The 20,066-nt window shown below is 34.9% G+C and overlaps 1 protein-coding gene across 1 annotated transcript; it reads left to right on the plus strand.

The window, feature by feature from the left end:
• Window positions 1–15,870: 15,870 nt before the first annotated feature.
• On the plus strand, window positions 15,871–19,756 carry LOC140883533 (RGS1-HXK1-interacting protein 1). Its single transcript, XM_073290044.1, has 8 exons — window positions 15,871–16,069; window positions 16,135–16,201; window positions 16,530–16,607; window positions 18,051–18,103; window positions 18,270–18,406; window positions 18,490–18,554; window positions 19,381–19,439; window positions 19,549–19,756. The coding sequence occupies exons 1-8, from the start codon at window positions 15,902–15,904 to the stop codon at window positions 19,636–19,638; spliced, it is 717 nt and encodes a 238-aa protein (XP_073146145.1). The 5' UTR covers window positions 15,871–15,901; the 3' UTR covers window positions 19,639–19,756.
• Window positions 19,757–20,066: the final 310 nt, after the last annotated feature.

Here is a 20,066-nt window from a genome sequence, read left to right on the forward strand (position 1 = left end):
GAGATGGATAACGCATATTTGAATCTTCTAGACTCTGAAGCAACTATAGAGAGTTAAGTCGGTCATTGTAGCAACTCGCCTACCAATGCCCTCTAATATAATTCTCAGAATGTATAATTCAAAATAAACTGTATCATTTGGCTCAATATGAATGCAATGCAAATCATAACTCATTCAATAAATTCAAGTAAGTCAATTAACATGCAAGTATGTGATTTCTTCGGAACACTCGAATCAAGTCGGATTCGAGTCACTCATTTCATTCCAGTCTAAGTCATCTTATACCTCTTTTGATGCTTCACAAGCTTCAACTCTGTAAAACAACAAATTACTCATTCAAAACTCATTCAAACTTTTATAATCGATAATAAGAAATCGATACTATACCGGCTTCAATCTTAAAAAAGATTCAACTCCTGCAACCTCACAACTCAATGGCCTTCGAACGAATTATAGAACGAAGCTCTTGTAGCCGGGATTGCTAATCTGCCTTCAGAAATAAATTCTAACGGACGGATCGACCGAAAAACGAAATCTGAAAGCTTGAGGGGAGCTTTGGTCGCCTCTAATGGAGAGAACCGAGTTGGAGGAGATGAAGATGAAGAAACAAGACTAAGTCAACATTTCCATGTGTAGATAATATATAAAAACTCAATTTTGCATTTTAGTCCCTGAAATTTTCGAAAATTACGAAATAGTCCCTAATCAAAATCAAATCGGCCCTCGGCTTCTATAATATTTGATTATCTCAAATAAAGTCAATTAAGATAAATTTGGGGCGTTACAACAAACAAATGTTGTTGAGCAGATTTTGATTGAAGTTTGTTTTTGTAGATTGTTCAGCCTTGGAACCTCTACAATTAAAAAAAAAGGTATAAGCAGATATTGATCAAGCTGGGATTGAACACTCGAGATAGATATGATTCTCGAGTTCTCAATCTAAATCACATACATATATGTTTATGTGCTCTTATTTGTTATATATGTTTTTGTGGTTTGAATGTTATTCATTGCTTGATTTGCATATTTTACATTCATTGATTATAGCATGATGCATCAGCTTTTGTATGCATTCTTCTTGAGCCACAAACCAAGAAAGCATAGAAGGCCTAACGGCCTAGATTGCAAAAGACGTTTGGAAGGCTATAGTTGGATAGCATGGAATGTAGATTTACTTCCAGAGCTAGATGACTTACTATAGTTGCATCAAATTCAGGTGATTGAGATACTTGACGCCACCTCGATTGGTAGAGTCAGTGGTATGCTTGAGATTTTATTCCTCGGGATCCCAAGAACCAAGATTTTATTGATATCAGATTTGATAGCCACTTTTAAAACATGCATTGCATTCATGATTATTATATGACATGTTATGTCATTTATACTGGGAATTATATTCTCACCGGAGTTATCCGGTTATTTCTTTGTTTTGTATGTGTGCACGTCAACAGGTGGGGCAGGAGCTGGTCAGAATCGACATGAGTAGCTCGAGTTAGAATCTTAGCTGTGGGACTCAGGTTTATGTTAAAAAGATGGCATGTATTCTATGAAGTTTTCAAACATGTTAGAAAATAAGAAACTTAGTATATGTTTGTTCGTCGAGTATTCGTTTATTTTCAAGATTTCATGTATTCCAGATAACTAGATTGGTGTTTGAATGCATGTATTTTATGTAGAAGCTTGTTGACGAGTATATGTCTTTGTTCATGCCATTTTCCATATTTTAAAGTTTTAGCAATTCTGATTTTTTAGCAGGGCACGGACCTTGTACATGCTTCTGTACATGGGTCCATGTACCCTCGCATTTGTAATTGTTGGAAGAAAATCAAGGCACGGACCCCGTGCATACCTCCGTGCCAGGGTCCGTGTGACTTCGTGTTGAGGCAGTAACTTTATAAAATTTGAGTTGTTGTGCACGGACCTGGGCACGGAGGGAGCACGAAGTCCGTGTAGAAAACAAAAACTTGACGCTTTAGCGTTATTGATTCGCACGGACCCAGACACGGAGGTTGCACGGGGTCCGTGTAGTTTTCAGCCTTCGAAATTTTGACAACAGGTTAATGCACGGACCTGTGCACCGAGTTCGTGTAGTTTAAAAAAAATTATGCTTTGAGTATTTTGTATCAAGTTTGATTCAATCATGTTTATGTATTAATTTTCTAAGATGAGATTATCAAACCCGAGGCCCCACAGTCCAGCTTTTCCACTGCTTATCTGCTTGCCCTTTTGTAAGATAACATAATCATTTTCCATGTCGACAAAAAATTTCTCTACTTTAGATTCAGTTCCCTGTTGTTTCTCTAGTTCATGTTCTTTGTTGTTGGCTGAATCTTTACTGAGTTCCTTCTCAAGTTCTTGATCGTTTGTAGTCTCAGTCTTGTTTTGCTCAGTCTGATCATTACCCAGTTGATTCTTGGTTACAACATTCTCAAATCCAGTTGAATTTTCAAACTCTGTTTGATTTTCATGTTCTTGAAACGGCTCGATTTGATCACCAGTTTTCTCTGGTTCTTCTGAAACTACACTCTCCATTCGTATTGGGCCTTCATCCTTTTGTTCTTTTGTAATCTCCTAAATCTTTTCAAGTTTAGCTGTCTCAGCTTGCTCAGTTTCGGGATCAATTTGTGACTGATGTGGCTGAGATGTGAGATCAATGAGCTCCTTTGAGGTAACCTCCCGTTCAGAAGTCATTTCTAGAACTGATTCTTGTTCTTTGAACATTGAAGGTCCTTCTTCCATTTCAATATCAAATGCCTGACTGTGATCAATAACTTGTTTTTGTTCAATTTCAGTGGTAACGGTCTTGAGCACAGAGTCAATGTTGATAAGAGACACTTGTTCTTCCTGATCCGTCAGCTGTTGTTTTGGATTGATGAAAGAACAGGAACCTCTGAACTTGGCTTGACAACAGAGATAGGAACTGCTTCAGTCACGATTTCTTGTTCAGTTTCCATATCGTGGTGGCTAATAAAGATACCAAAAAATCTAAAATTTTGGTGTTTGCACACTCTCTTGGGTATCAAATGCAACAAATTGAGAAAAACTTATTAGTAAATACTCCTCCACTTAAATCACCATTTTTCACTAAGAATTTTCAGAAGATGAAACTTACATTCGGAGAAACGTGCACAATGTAAATATTGCTCTGTAACGTATACGTTTCAAAGAGGTGGCGGCTATGATTCGTTGTACCGACATATAGAGATGAAGCATCCAGTGGAATTTGATAATGATCTTTCTCAAAAAAAAATATGCATATTTTCTATTTTCGATGGAGGTACCAACTTTCAAATATTTAAATATTTTGATGCACAATTAAGAGGATCAATCTAGTCTAGATTTAGTTTCGAAGATTTATGTCACGAGTCTCTACAACCTGCTGTAAATCGTGTTCCACAAACTATACTCACTCAAATACTTAAGAGATTAGTTCATGAAAAAAGAAATAATTAATGAATTTACAAAATAAAATTTCTATATGTTATGATATTCGGTGTAACCATTGACAAACTTATTCTTATATGGGAGACTTGCACTGGATTGATAGTTCATGGTCAATTCAAAAAAAGATTAATGCATATTGAGTGTTTGATGGAATGCATAATGTCGAAAACATTTTCCAATTGATATGTTATATTGTGGAAAGATATGGTTTAATTAACTTCAAAATAATTTTTATCATTTTATAATGTTAGTTCTAATATTTTAAATATCGATGAACTTAAAAAATATAATGTGAACATGCAATTGGTGGTTTATTTTTTGATATTCGATGCATTTGTCGTGTTTTGAACTATGTGTGATGGATTAAAATCATTATATACACACATTAAACCAATCAGACCAAATTTGTATTATTTATGGGCTCATCCAAATGATGAAACAGCGGGAAAAATTTTATAAGGCTAATGGTATGCGACCTAGAAATTTTCCACGAGATATATCGACTCGTGGGAACTCGACATGTAAAATACTACAAGATTCATTTGAATACATGTCCATTTTTTGCACAACATTAAAAAAATTTATAATTTTTATTTGTTCTCTAATCCATGGAACATATTTAAGGCAGTTTGTGAAATTTTAGAGTTACTTAATAATACAACCGAACAACTACTTGGAGTTTATTTTCCTACCTCTTATCTAATTTTAGTAAATTGTTGCAATGTAGCACTATTTTTTAATGTATATATTACTAATGAATATTTGGGTTCCTTAGTGGAGAAAATGAAAGATAAATGGGAAAAATATATTTATCGTATTCTTGAAGTTTTTTAGTCGTAAGCGTTTTAGATCCTAGATGCAATTAGATATTTTGATTTGTTAACAATGTACTATGATGCATTAATTCCTGTAAACATTACTGTTCGCCCAATCCTTTTTTATGATAGGTCGAGTTAAAAAATTTTTATATGAAATTTATAACAAATATAATTTAAAATATGGTGTATACAAAATAAAATGAATCTGAATCACAAAACACTTAAACAGTCAAACGAGTACTTCTAGAGTTCTAGTAGTTCTAAGCTCACAAAATCACAACTTTTATTAAAAGAATGTATATATTAAACACCCAAAAGATCGTCAAGTTTCAGACAAGAACTTGAGAATGATTTATGACTTTTTTTTTAATTTAGCAAAACAGACGATGGATAAGAATTCGACACTTTGCGGTGGTGATTGCAAAAGACACAAAATTTCCCAATTTTATCAATCAAAGCAAAGGTGATCTTAGCTTTGTCCCGTGTCAACTCCGTGTAGCAAACGTTTTTAGCTCAGGTGGTAACATTTTTGGATGTGAGACGATCAAAACTAAATCCAGATTCTTCAAAAGCCCAAGTATTTCTAGATGATGGGACGCGAGCTGCAAAAAGCACAAGGAACGAGATTAGCTGATTAGGCTCTTAACATGAAGATTTTGATACCGAAGGAACTACGACTACAAGAACAGATAATGGAAGTGATTCAACTACACCACTTCCAAATGTGAGAAAAACTAAAAAAATAAGAGAACTAGGGGGACTTTGATTCCTCTACACGGCTACACCTTAAGAAGAGGTGTAGGCAATCTAAAAAGTTCAAGCTCTCAACTTATTTTTCTTTACCTGTAAAACAATTTTTTGGTTAAAATGAGATTTTAAAAATTAAAGTTAGGTTCGAAATTATAAGGATCAACTGTAGCTGTTGGATTAATTGCAAGATATAACAATAACACAAAGTGATCAAACTTGATTTCTCTACTGATCCTGGAGATGACCTTCTTCACGCGATGAACCAAAACCACAAACTGAGATCTCTAATTAATATATCAAACATAATAAGAACGATTCAAGAAAACACACAGGAATTAACGTGGTTCGGCTATAACAGCCTACATCCACGGAAGGGCAGCAATCTCTTTTTCTCAATCAAACAAATCACAGTATCAAGCTTGTACAAGAACAAAGATTAACCAAAGAAAGAATTACAAATACTCGATCACTCTCCTTTCCCTCTATTCTTTCTGAAGCTTTCTTTGTTTCCCTTGAAGCTGGAATCCGATTGCTCTCGTGTCTCTCTTTATTGCACCAGACTCAGAATATATATATCTGCTTAGTTGCACCAGCCATTCTGTTTTCTTGTTTCCCCAGCGGTTTGATAATCACAATTTTACTTTAGTTAGTTGTGGCCATCAACCAATTAAAGAAACTGGAAATAACTAACACGCTTTTGGAACAGAAAATGCCAACTTGAGAGTTACTTATTCTTAACAATCTCCACCTTGACTCCAAGATGGCTGCCCTCCACCCCTTTATTGTCAAGGGTCTATTTTCCTTTCTTCAGCATTTAGCAACCTCAGGCAATGGACGTGCTTTCCTTGAGGTAATGCTTTTGTCAAGACATCCGCTGGATTGTCTTCGGTTGATACCTTTTCAACTGTTATTTCTCCTTTTCAAAAATATCTCTTAGGAAATACAACTTAACGTCTATGTGTTTTGTTCGTTCGTGATAGACTTGGTGCTTTGATAAATGTATAGAACTTTGGTTGTCACAGTAGATTGTCAACTGATTTTGAACCACACCAAACTCTTCTGCTATTCCTATTAACCAAATAGCCTCTTTGACAGCCTCGGTGAGTGCAATATACTCAGCCTTTGTTGTAGACAATGCAACCACAGGATGAAGATTTGTCTTCCAACTAACAATTGTTCCGAACATAGTAAACATACCCCGTCAATGATTTTCTTGTATCCAAATTTCTTGCAAAATCTGAGTCCACATATCCCACCAAAGGTTTGGACTTTACCTTTGAATAACAATCCTATGTTTGTTGTCCCTTTTAGATATCGAAAAGTCAACTTCAAAGCTTCTTAGTGCTTTATACCTGGATTAGCCATGAATCTAGAGATAACACTAATGGCATATGATAAGTTTGGACGGCTACAGATCATGCCATACATTACAATACCAACACCACTAGCATAAGGAAGCTTAGCCATATGTTCTATTTTTGTTTCAGTGTTGGGTGATTGTTCACTTGATAGCTTGAAATGTTGTCCTAAAGGTGTTGTTACAACCTTTGACTCGCTCATATTAAATTTCTGGAGTATTTTTTTAATATAAGTTCTTTGTCTTAGAAATAATGTCTTGCTATTTCTGTCCCTATAGATTTCCATTCCAAGTATCTTCTTGGCTTCTCACAAGTCATTCATCTCAAATTCAAAATTAAGTTATTTTTTTAACTTCTCAACTTCTGTTTTGCTTGCACTTGCAATTAGCATATCATCAACGTACAACAGAAAGAACGTGGGTACTTTCTCTTCCACCCTTTTCATGTAGACACAACTATCAAATTCACTTCTTGTGAACTGAATTTTCATCATAAAGTCGTCGAATCTCTTATACCACTGTCTGAGACTTTGTTTTAGCCCATAAAGTGATTTTCTTAGCTTACATACTTTTCCTTCATTTTTGAGTGTTATGAAACCTTGAGGTTGCTCCATGAAAATTGTTTCTTCAAGTTCGCCATGAAGAAAAGCAGTCTTGACGTCTAACTGTTCTAGTTCAAGATCTAGTTGGGTCCTCCTCATTCTCTTGTTCACCTGTTTTATCAGTTTCTGCATCAACAGATTCATGATGAGTTTCCTTTTCTTTGCTCATACTGTCTTCTTGAGACTCCACCTCAATCTGAGATTCATCATTATTTGGTCTGATTTCTCTTGATCAAAACCAGTCTTGTTTTCAACAAATGTGATATATCTTGAGTTAAAACACTTCGGACCATTAGCTTCCAAATTCCACTCCTTGTACCCTTTAACTCCTTCTGGATATCCTATAAAGACACATCTCAATGTTTTTGCAGCTAGCTTGTCTTGCTTCAAGTGAGCATAAGCTAAGCATCCAAACACCCTAAGATTCTTATACTCAGCTGGTTTCCCACTCCACCTCTCTATTGGTGTTTTGAAATCAATAGATCTTGAAGGGCATCTATTGATTAAGTAGGTTGTTGTAGTTACAGCTTCACCCCAGAAAAACTTAGGCATTTTTGCATTTATAATCATGCATCCTACCCTTTCCAAGAGTGTGTGTGTGACGTCCCGTATTTAAAAACATTTAATAAAAGAGTTGCGGAAAAAGAGTGAGAAAATTTTTCAAAACTTTTTAAACTATGCAGGGAGTGCATCGCCCTAGTACATCAACAAATCATAATATGGAACACGGATGCAACCCTACATTTAAGTCCATCAAGATACGGCACGTCAAAATCTACTAATAACATTTAAAGAGGATAGGGGAAAGTGAGTTCAATTAATTAACTATGTATATAAAATACATTTGAAAATAATCAGAGAACTCACATAACAACATTAACTGAAATAAACATTTGAAAGACAAAACATTTAAAATCCTCAAAACTCGTCTTTAAAAGACTGACAATGAAAATAATTAAATCAATACTTTTAAACATCGTACATAAAATATTGTAACAACATAACATAAATAAATATAAGTAAATCTTTCTGCTTTAAATACATCAGAGCTTTTGAACTATTGTGTCATGCAATGTCTTCGTCTCTTGAACTCTTCAGCCATGCTACCAAAGCTTTTTAAATCAAAACTGCTAATCCATCTGCACCATTCAAGCATAGTGAGTCTAAAGGACTTAGCAAGATTAAAATATTCATATCAATATCATTATTGTTTCAAAATACTTTAAAATTAAAATAATTTGAACATACATAACATGATACCTTAAACTTGAGGAACTTTAACGTAAACATCATGGAACTTTAAACTTAAAATCTTGAACATGAACTTCAAAACTCTTAAAAGATGCAAGGAATTTAAACATAGACATCAACTTACTTAACTTTAAATCTTGAAAATAGACTTCATTCATATTCTCAAAACTTTATCATTTTATTCTTAAATAAACATTTGCACTTAACATCTAATAAATAAAATCATGCAACTTGGACAAACATTAAACCATGAACATAACATAAAAACTTATCATTTTGGGGTGATGAATTATGTGAAATTGTGGCAACCGTCATAATGGGCATATTCTTAGTTCCTGTTGATCAACAAGCATATGGCACTAAGCCTCATAACATTCGTTCTTTAATTTTCGGAGGTCCCTCTGGAGCTCATCCCAGAGGACCTAACCCGTACATTGAGCCATATTTGGAAAGGTCCCTCCGGAGCCCAAACCGGAGTACCAGTCCCGTATTGCCACCACAAAGACACATAAAACATCAAAATATTTTCATGTATCAACATATCATATATTCATGATTCATCATAACATTATTCATTCATGCCTCATCATCTTATCATTTCATCATAACTTTCATCTTTCATCATATCATTTCATTCATTATGAAGCATCATTATTTCATCGTAACTTCCTTCATAACTTTCATTCATGAACATAAAACTTTACTCGATAACTTCATGCATGTCATAAATGATAAAAATCATACTTTCATATTGAACATAGGTTTCATGAATGAAACATAGACATGTACATGCATCACATAACGTAATCGATCCACGTAAGTCGTTCTTTTCGTTCTTGACTTAAACTTGAAACTTTTTGCGTAGGAACTCTTAAATAAATTTTAGAAGCCTTAAAAGATCATAACCATAAATTAAGGACCCAAAAATCAAAAATTAAGAAAATTAATTCGAAGCTACAGCGCTCCAGCTCTGACAGAGAAGCGTTGTGGCGCTATACTTGCGCATTGACAGTTTTGCTGCACTGCAGTTGCTATGCATTCACACTGATATTTCGAGTTCTTGCACCCAGAATTGAGAAAGGTGGTAAACATAAAAGTTGTAGCCCTGGATCTTGGCTTTCCAAAGACGTAAATTAGAACTTAATTGAAGTTTTGAGTAAAATGTTATGCTCATTCTCCCAAGATGTGTCAGTGCAGGAAAATCAAACCAATTGATACACTTTGGGGCGACTTTGGACAAACTTCCAAAACGATTTGGACAAAACTCAAAAAATGAAAGTTGTAGACATTTAAACTAGCTTTCAAACAAAGTAAGCCTCATATCATTTGGATCAGTACACTAGTCTTTATCTTCAAAATTGCAACAAGTGCTGCAAATTCGGAACAACCAAACACATACCAACAAAAAATCAATTATCATCTTACATTCCTCATAGTAAAAGTATAACATCCAACAGAAAATAATCTTAACTTTAATGTCCAAAGAAGAAATTTTCATCAACAAATCATGTGCCCTTAAGAAATCTTTTAATCCAAACAACGGTATCCAAAGTATACCGACTTAATTCTAAAATGATCACTTATTTTAGAAAAATAAAATCTTCCTATTAACCCAAATAAAAAAGTAATACCAATATCAATTGATGTTTTTGAACAACAACTCAATACTTCCCCAAGATATCTTAACCAATTCAGGTTCAATACAGTCACAAATCCAAAAATCCATCCAAAACACGAAAAATTTCTGTTAAAAATTCAAGCATGATCATAACCGTAAGAGAGATCACAATTCAAAATTTTTAAACATAGAACTTACAGTTATGGAGGCAGGAGCATTCGAGTCCTTGACGAGATTGCATGCACGAACTATCTCCCAGAGCTAGTTGCTCTGATACCAACTGTGACGTCCCGTATTTAAAAATATTTAATAAAAGAGTTGCGGAAAAAGAGTGAGAAAATTTTTCAAAACTTTTTAAACTATGCAGGGAGTGCATCGCCCTAGTACATCAACAAATCATAATATGGAACACGGATGCAACCCTACATTTAAGTCCATCAAGATACGGCTCGTCAAAACCTACTAATAACATTTAAAGAGGATAGGGGAAAGTGAGTTTAATTAATTAACTATGTATATAAAATACATTTGAAAATAATCAGAGAACTCACATAACAACATTAACTGAAATAAACATTTGAAAGACGAAACATTTGAAATCCTGAAAACTCGTCTTTAAAAGATTGACAATGAAAATAATTAAATCATTACTTTTAAACATCGTACATAAAATATTGTAACAACATAACATAAATAAATATAAGTAAATCTTTCTGCTTTAAATACATCAGAGCTTTTGAACTATTGTGTCATGCAATGTCTTCGCCTCTTGGACTCTTCAGCCGTGCTACCAAAGCTTTTTAAATCAAAACTGCTAAACCATCTGCACCATTCAAGCATAGTGAGTCTAAAGGACTCAGCAAGATTAAAATATTCATATCAATATCATTATTGTTTCAAAATACTTTAAAATTAAAATAACTTGAACATACATAACATGATACCTTAAACTTGAGGAACTTTAACGTAAACATCATGGAACTTTAAACTTAAAATCTTGAACATGAACTTCAAAACTCTTAAAAGATGCAAGGAATTTAAACATGGATATCAAGTTACTTAACTTTAAATCTTGAAAATAGACTTCATTCATATTCTCAAAACTTTACCATTTTATTCTTAAATAAACATTTGCTCTTAACATCTAATAAATAAAATCATGCAACTTGGACAAACATTAAACCATGAACATAACATAAAAACTTATCATTTTGGGGTGATGAATTATGTGAAATTGTGGCAACCGTCATAATGGGCACATTCTTAGTTCCTGTTGATCAACAAGCATATGGCACTAAGCCTCATAACATTCATTCTTTAATTTTCGGAGGTCCCTCTGGAGCTCATCCCAGAGGACCTAACCCGTACATTGAGCCATATTTGGAAAGGTCCCTCCGGAGCCCAAACCGAAGTACCAGTCCCGTATTGCCACCACAAAGACACATAAAACATCAAAATATTTTCATGTATCAACATATCATATATTCATGCTTCATCATAACATTATTCATTCATGCCTCATCATCTTATCATTTCATCATAACTTTCATCTTTCATCATATCATTTCATTCATTATGAAGCATCATTATTTCATCGTAACTTCCTTCATAACTTTCATTCATGAACATAAAAATTTACTCGATAACTTCATGCATGTCATAAATGATAAAAATCATACTTTCATATTGAACATAGGTTTCATGAATGAAACATAGACATGTACATGCATCACATAACGTAAGCGATCTACGTAAGTCGTTCTTTTCGTTCTTGACTTAAACTTGAAACTTTTTGCATAGGAACTCTTAAATAAATTTTAGAAGCCTTAAAAGATCATAACCATGAATTAAGGACCCAAAAATCAAAACTTAAGAAAATTAATTCGAAGCTACAGCGCTCCAGCTCTGACAGAGAAGCGCTGTGGCGCTATACTTGCGCATTGACAGTTTTGCTGCACTGCAGTTGCTATGCATTCACACTGATATTTTGAGTTCTTGCACCCAGAATTGGGAAAGGTGGTAAACATAAAAGTTGTAGCCCTGGATCTTGGCTTTCCAATGACGTAAATTAGAACTTAATTGAAGTTTTGAGTAAAATGTTATGCTCATTCTCCCAAGATGTGTCAGTGCAGGAAAATCAAACCAATTGATACACTTTGGGGCGACTTTGGACAAACTTCCAAAACGATTTGGACAAAACTAAAAAAATTAAAGTTGTAGACATTTAAACTAGCTTTCAAACAAAGTAAGCCTCATATCATTTGGATCAGTACACTAGTCTTTATCTTCAAAATTGCAACAAGTGCTGCAAATTCAGAACAACCAAACACATAACACATTTCAAAGCTTTAACTTAAAACTTCAAAATATGAGATTTTCTACTACTTATGCTATAAGTTTTTCATAAAACATTTCTTAAAATCTCAAGAACACATAAAGAATTTAAAATCATCATTAAAATCTCGATCATACTCAAAGAATCATCAAGAACGACTTAATTTTCACGATTTCAATCAAACATAAACCATGATCTTGAACTCTTAAAAATCATGCATAAACATTACATAAATCAGAATTTTCATATCAAAATACATATATCTTGAATGGTGGTTTAAAATTTCTTTAAAAACTTGCCTTAATTTAGAGGAGGAGATGATCCGGATTCTTGGTAACGAGTTAACCACGAAACGAGCGAGATCGGAGCTTGAATTTTTTTACAAAGCTAGAAGACCGTGGAGTAAGAATGAAGAAGAAGATTAATGATAGCAGAAATGGGGGAAGGAAACGTGAAGGAGATGGGGTGGCTAAGTCAAGGGAACAATTACATTAATTAGTAGGGATGGTGTGGATAAACGTTGCTATCAATAATAATACATATCATGTGTTGATTGCTTAAAACGCAGTCACAAAAACACGTCTCGACTCGTCTGATAAAAATAATAATATATTTTGACTCGTTTAACAAAAACATAACAATATTATACTTAAAATACTCGTAGAATTATTTTCTACAATAACGATCATAGGCTAGTCTCGTATTCTCAGTCCAGAATCAATTCTAATAAAATCATTTAACACAACAAATAAACATATATTTTAATACATGAAACTACAACTTTTAAATCATTTACACAACACATAAGATTATTTGAATAACAATAACGTTTAAATCATAAATAATCAAATGAAATAACTTAAAATTCATTTAAAATTTCTTTAATAATCATGAATGGATTTATGAATTTTCAGGATATTACAGTGTGGTTCATCCTCTTAGCTATCCCATTTTGTTGAGGGGTTCCAGGTGTTGTTTTGTGTCTGGAAATTCCATGAGACCTGCAAAGTTCTTGAAACCGCTCTATAAAATATTTCAGGCCGTTGTAAGTCCTCAAATGCTTTAGTTTTCTTCCTAGTTTATTCTCTGTTGTAATGAGTCATTCTTTAAACTTATCAAAGGCTTGATCTTTTTTCTTAAGCACATAAACCCATACCCTTCTTGAATAATCATCAATGTTTGATATAAAATATCTTGCCCCACCATGTGTTGTTGTTTTTTAGGGCCCCTGTAACTCAAAGTGCACATAATCGAAAGGTTCTTTGGTAGTGTGCTTACTTTATGTGAAATGCACCTTCTTAGACTTTCCTAGAATGCATGTTTCACAAAGATCAATATCATGAATTTTGTCCCTACACAGTAGATTTTTATTAGCTAATTCATGCAGCCTTTTTTTACCTACATGTCCTAACCTTAAATGCCATAACATGGATTTATCAACTGTGTTTTGTAACAAGGAAGCTCCACATACAACAGTAGTTCCTAGAAGAATATATAAAGCATCTTTCCTAACAGCTTTTAAAACCACTAATGATCCCTTAGACACTTTATCGATCCATTTTCTGATTTAAAAGCATAGCTCTTTGATTCTAACAAGCCAAGAGATATTAAGTTTCTCTTAAGTTCAGGAATGTACCTGACTTCATGCAGAACACGATCCACTCCATCATGAGTTCTTAATCTGATAGATCCTATACCTTTCACCTTGCAAGATCTGTTGTTTCCCATAAGAACCAGCCCTCCATCAGATTCCTTTAGCCCTTCAAACCAAGATTTGTTTGGGCACATGTGAAATGTACACCCAGTGTCCAATATCCATTCCTGATCAGTATCTTGATTAGATACCACCAAAGCTTCTGTTGAATCATAGTTTTCAGATGCAACAGCAGCCTCAGCAATTTCCCTTGGTTTGTCATTTGAGTTCTTTCTTCTTTCAGGGCAATCCCTTTTGAAATGGCCTTCCTTGTGGCATTGAAAACATTTGAACCTTGTACGACTCTTAGATCTGGATTTATCCCTTCTGAACTTTTGAGTTCTTTTCTCTGGTCTGCCTTTTACAGTTAGTATATCACCTTGAGACTCAGATTGATTTAGTATTTTTCTCTGCAGTTCCTTTGCTTGTATGGCAGATTGCACTTCCTCCCGGGTGATTGACTGTTCTCTACCATATAACATTGCATCCTTGAAATTTTCATACGTCTTTGGAAGTGCATTTAGCAATATTAAAGTCTTGTCCTCCTCTTCCAATTTTATTTCAATATTTTCCAGATCATCTAGGATCTTGATGAACTCATCAATTTGATCTATTAGATTCTTCTCTTCTCGGATTTTGAATGAATATAGTCTCTGCTTCATATAAAGACGATTGGCCAGTGACTTTGTCATGTAGAGATTTTCGAGCTTGAGCCACATAGCAGCTGTTGTTCTTTCTTTTACCACTTCTCGCAATGGCTTGTCTCCAAGACATAAGATGATCGCACTCAATGTCTTTTCTTGTATGTCAACCTTTGCCTTTTCTTTTCCCTGATCCTCATCCTTCGTTGAACTAAATGATCCCTCATCTTTATGTAGTGCATCAATGAGGCCTTGTTGAATCAAGATGGCCCTCATCTTGATTCTCCATAATCCGAAATCATTCCTGCCATTGAACTTCTCGATATCATACTTCATTGTTCCCATCTCGCAATTCGATTCCCACGGACGCCGCCACTTGTTGGATTAATTGCAAGATATAACAATAACACAAAGTGATCGAACTTGATTTCTCTACTGATCTTGGAGATGACCTTCTTCACACGATGAACCAGAACCACAAACTGAGATCTCTCAATCAATATATCAAACACAATAAGAACGATTCAAGAAAATACACAGAAATTAACGTGGTTCGGCTATAACAGCCTACATCCACGGAAGGGCAGCAATCTCTTTTTCTCAATCAAACAAATCACAGTATCAAGCTTGTACAAGAACAGAGATTAACCAAAGGAAGAATTACAAACACTCGATCACTCTCCTTTCCCTCTATTCTTTCGGAAGCTTTCTTTGTTTCTCTTGAATCTGGAATCCGATTGCTCTCGTGTCTCTCTTTAATGCACCAGACTCGGAATATATATATCTTCTTAGTTGCACCAGCCGTTGTTCTGTTTTCTTGTTTTCCCAGCGATTTGATAATAACGATTTTCCTTTAGTTAGTTGTGGCCATCAACCAATTAAAGAAACGAGAAATAACTAACACGCTTTTGGAATAGAAAATGCCAACTTGAGAGTCACTTATTCTTAACAATAATTGTTATAGTTGGTTAACTGTAACCGTCGGTTCACGAACCATAACCAAAACTGTTAAAAGCGAGTTACAGTTAAAAGTCATATTTTTTTTAACCATCGAACCTACAATTCTAAATGGTCTAAAGAACGATTCTGAATCGTAGTCATGTTTATCAAGAATCGTTCAGAAACCATTTTTTGTGAACCGTGATCATGTCCACCAATAACTGATCGGACCCTTCGAGCATTCCTAGTTAGGACGGACAACATGAACATAATCACACAATGTCTAACTAATTGAAAAGAAGTTTAGAGATTTATTTTCTCTCTTTTTATAATAATAATAATAATAATAATAATAATAATTTTTATATTGAAAAAATATTTTGAATAATTCCCTGAAATCCTAATAAAGTTGGCCTGATAAAAGTACACGACACCAGATTTTCTGGGCATAAGATGGGAGAAGAAGCGCCTCCTGTGGATTCGCCGTCGCCTCCACCGCCGTCGTGGCAGAATTTCATATCTTCGGAGCTGCCCCGCACCGTCCAAGAGTCTGCACACTCTGCCATTCAGTCCGCCCGCTCAATTCAGCAATCTTCCTCCACGCACCTCCGCACGCTCAAGGTGACCTTGCATTGTTAGTTTTCACCATTCGATTTTCCAGTCTTTACGATGAGGGATTTGTGCAGGATCTTGCACCGCAAGTTGGAAACTGGTACAGATCATATGAAGAGGCTTTCTTCCACAAAGTTAAAGGTCTATATAAATTCATTGCGTTATAAATTCCATTTTCATACATCAATCGTCTGAGCGCGTTTCTGAATTGAGTAATTCATAGTCTCTTGCTCGCCTAACTTTCTGGTTTCCTAATATTACTCGATCCAACATCCTTGAGGTTCGTCAGCTGAATTGAATATGTAATTTTCGTGCCCTGGGTAGGGTATAGTCCTTGCTCATTTCCATGCCAACATTTGATGGATTTGTGCTATTTGGCTTACTCGTTTGTTAAATTCGAGAATATTCTACTTCTTTTAAAAAAGTTATGTTCTGTCAATTTTCTCATGGTCTACCCGCATCCGTGCAGATGAATTGGTGAGCTTCAATGAACACCCTGTGTTGGCAGGAGGAGTTGCTGTTACTGCTTTTCTCCTTCTCATGCGTGGTATGCCTTTTAACCAACTGTTATACCTCCTAGCTTCCTTCACAAGCTTTAAGATAGACACACGCACGAAGCGAAGTAGGAAATTACTGTGAATAATAACAAACAAATGAAAGTTTTTGCACTATCCTTATTATGTATAATGTGTATTGCAATTATGTTAAGAAGTTTCAAACTTAGTTGAACCAATGTGACATTGCTGAAACACTTTTATGTCCAATATATGAATATTCACTATTTATTCATGTCCTGAGATGGGTGAACTTAGGGCACAACCCTCACCCCCTGCTCAGTGTTTTGTGATGGTTTAAACACCAGTGACCACCAGCGAGTAACATATTGGAAACAAGAAACTTGTTCTTAAGTTATTCTGAAATCTTATGAGTGAGTTATGTGAAGAAATTTCTGTGAATTAGTCTGAATCTGTCACAAATATTACCATCTGCTATTTCTTTTTCTTTTTTGGTTCTTTGTGATTTCATGAAATGTATCTCAATTTCTGTGATCATGAGCTGTATTTTTTTTAAAAATCAAATATAACACCTTCGTGTAGAAGCTTACTCAATTTTTAAATTTTTATCCTCAGCTTTCATTCTCTTATTTACCATTGTTTTAAATTCCGCCTCCGCCTCCGCCACCTTTGCGGTTGAATTTTTTGTGATTATATATAATCATGCAGTATATGCATAAATTGAATGTGGGTGATTGAGTTTGCTATCGTGTTTTGAATAAAAAAGTGTATAATATTATTATATTAATAATCAGAGTTTTTTAAATTTTGTTGACTTTTGACCGCCTCACCTGCCTCGCCCACCCCAGCTCACCTTTGACCGCCTACAAAATCGCTTAAGGCAAAGGCGGTGCGGTTGATGGCTGCCTCCCGCCTATGATGTCGCCTCGACCTCCATTTAGATCAATGTTATTTACACGTATAAAAAATATTTTTTTCCACCACCATGTATCTGAATCCTTTGTCACCTCCTTCCTGTCCTGCCCCAGTGTTGTAATGCTTTGAGAATGGTCTTTCTCATTTACTATGTCTTATTTAAGTCAGTGACATTCTCAAACTGTTAAATGGATGCGTGGCGTTGATACCTTGTTGAGCAACTCATGCAAAAATCCTTCCTGACGTCACATCCCACAAGATAGAGAACAATCAGAACATTAGGAAAAAAATAGACAGAAGTAGGAACAAGGCTGGATATGACTGAGAAATTATATAATACCTAGAGCAAAAGATTCTGTAATGACGGAATTATTAATATTATAGATGACTGGCTAAGTCCTTCAAAACAGCGTGCAAAATTATTAGGGTACATAATGCTAATCATGGATTAGGCAGCCACAAATCTTTTTTTCATAAGATTTGCTGCTTTTGCTTTCTTTTTTTCCCTCATTTTTTCCCCTAATTTGTTATATAGTTCAAATATTGCTTGTGGGTGGCAGGGCCTAGAAGGTTTTTGTTTCGCAACACATTGGGTCGACTTCAGAGTGAAGAGGTATTGAATTTCACAACCATATGGTTTTTCATATTATGAATGGTGGAAGTAAATTCTATCACAGTTGTCACATCAGACGTGGTTTCAATATATTCTGCTTGGTTGAAGAACTTCCATGTGCAGTATCTTTGAAATTCTGCACACCTATAACCAGAGCTGTTTGCAGGCACAATTTGTCAGGGCTGAAAAGAATGTCAAAGAGTTCAGCCTTTCTGTTGACTTATTGAAGAAGGAAAGCAAGAAACTGCTCGAAAGATCAGTGCTGGCTGAAAAAGACATGAATCGTGGCCATTCTAACCTCATGTAGAACATTATTTGAAGCACTTTGATGCATATTTGTTTAACATCTGTTAATCTATGGACCTAATCCTTGAATTGACGTGTAGGAATACTGGAACTCAGATTCAAAGTCTTGCAAGATCAGTTTATAAAACAGAAGCTAAAGCTGCTGGTATGCTACACCCCTTTTTCTTTTGATCTAATTAAAGGTGACGAACACAACAATTGCGACAAACCTTGTTCCTTTGCATTTCCTGATACACGCTTTTTATCATTAGTCAAGGAGAAAAGATCACCTCTATTACTATTACCAGCTTAGAAGTTTCAGTTACACATTTGCAATTGTCAAGAACTTTTAAGACAGATGAATATTTTCATATACTGGACTAAAAGCTGTATATTTCTATTTTATATGTTTTCTGAAGCTCTGAACTTGAGATGTCAAGGTTGTTCAAGCTCCTCTCGAGCTCATTATGAACACTAATTTAAAAATTAGATTGAAGGTAAGTTATGAATGACAAGCCAGTTTTTTGCTTGTACCTGAATCCTTAAGCAAGCTAGGACTTGCTCGGGCTTGTGCTGAATTGGTTAGTGTTTTTCCTAATAATGATTTGTATAAGCAACATTTGCTTGATACGAGGAACTTGAATGAGCCTTAATGAGTGGGATGTTTTCTGATAGTCTCAGAATTTTGTAGCTAATCTGTATGTATGAGATAGGGACCTTATATAATTTTAGATTCATGCATTTTATTCAAGTGAAGCAAGTGAGTGCTACCGAGTGATTTTGTTGCTGGTGGTTTGTTGAAAACTAGGGGTTAGTACTTGGAGACTGACACTTTTCTTTATGAATTATTTTTCCCCATAAACTCTAGCCAGGCGATTTCACTTTCTTTTGTGTGAAGCAAATGAGTTACATGAATCAAGTTTTCGATGGATATCATGCAGTTCATTCTCACCATTTTCTTGTTAATATTTTTTCCATTAATGTCTGCTTAGATCTGATGGATCTTCTGCGAGAGATTCCTGGTAGAGAGGCTTTGAAGCTACGGGCAGATGTAAGTCCCTTGCATCCTAATATTCTTGCGGCATGCTTCTCAAGCTATTCTGTAGTGTCCACTGTACCATAGATGCAGTTTTTTCTGTTAATATCTTATGTTTAATCAGGTGGCTTCTATGGCATCACATCTACGGCAGCAAAGGGTGGGGATGGATAAAAGAATCATTAAAATTTCTGAATTAGGTGTTCCTGTGTAATGGGATTTTTCCCCTGTTTCTCTAATAAGAGGAGATGCTCAAGTTTTAATCGGTTGTGTTATAATTGACAGTTTGACACCCTCTATTCTTCTTGCTAATTCAAAAGGTGATGATACAAGGAATGCTCATCATATGCATTGAATGAATCGAATGTCTGTCTCTATTGAAAGACATATAGTGTTCTCTGTCGTTATAATTTAGCCATGATAGATAGATAGATAGATAGATAGATAGATAGATAGATAGACTGCAAGTACCAGTTGAAAAGGGAGCACTGACCATTTTCTATGATTACTCTCTCGTTAGTCCTTCTTGTAGTTAATTGATCTGAGGAACAACAGTTAATGATGCAGTTTTAACCCACTATGATCGTTAGGAACCGAATTGGATTGACCTTCAATCCAGTAGGCTTGTGACCGGACTAATCC

The sequence above is a fragment of the Henckelia pumila genome, chromosome 2 (genome assembly GCF_033568475.1).
Source record: "Henckelia pumila isolate YLH828 chromosome 2, ASM3356847v2, whole genome shotgun sequence".
NCBI lineage: Eukaryota > Viridiplantae > Streptophyta > Magnoliopsida > Lamiales > Gesneriaceae > Henckelia > Henckelia pumila.

Coding starts and splice junctions, on each gene's coding strand:
- LOC140883533 (XM_073290044.1), top strand. CDS start 15,902: ATGGGAGAAGAAGCGCCTCCTGTGGATTCGCCGTCGCCTCCACCGCCG. Junction 16,202..16,529: donor TTTCTTCCACAAAGTTAAAG/GTCTATATAAAT, acceptor GCATCCGTGCAG/ATGAATTGGTGAGCTTCAAT. Junction 18,407..18,489: donor CGTGGCCATTCTAACCTCAT/GTAGAACATTAT, acceptor ATTGACGTGTAG/GAATACTGGAACTCAGATTC.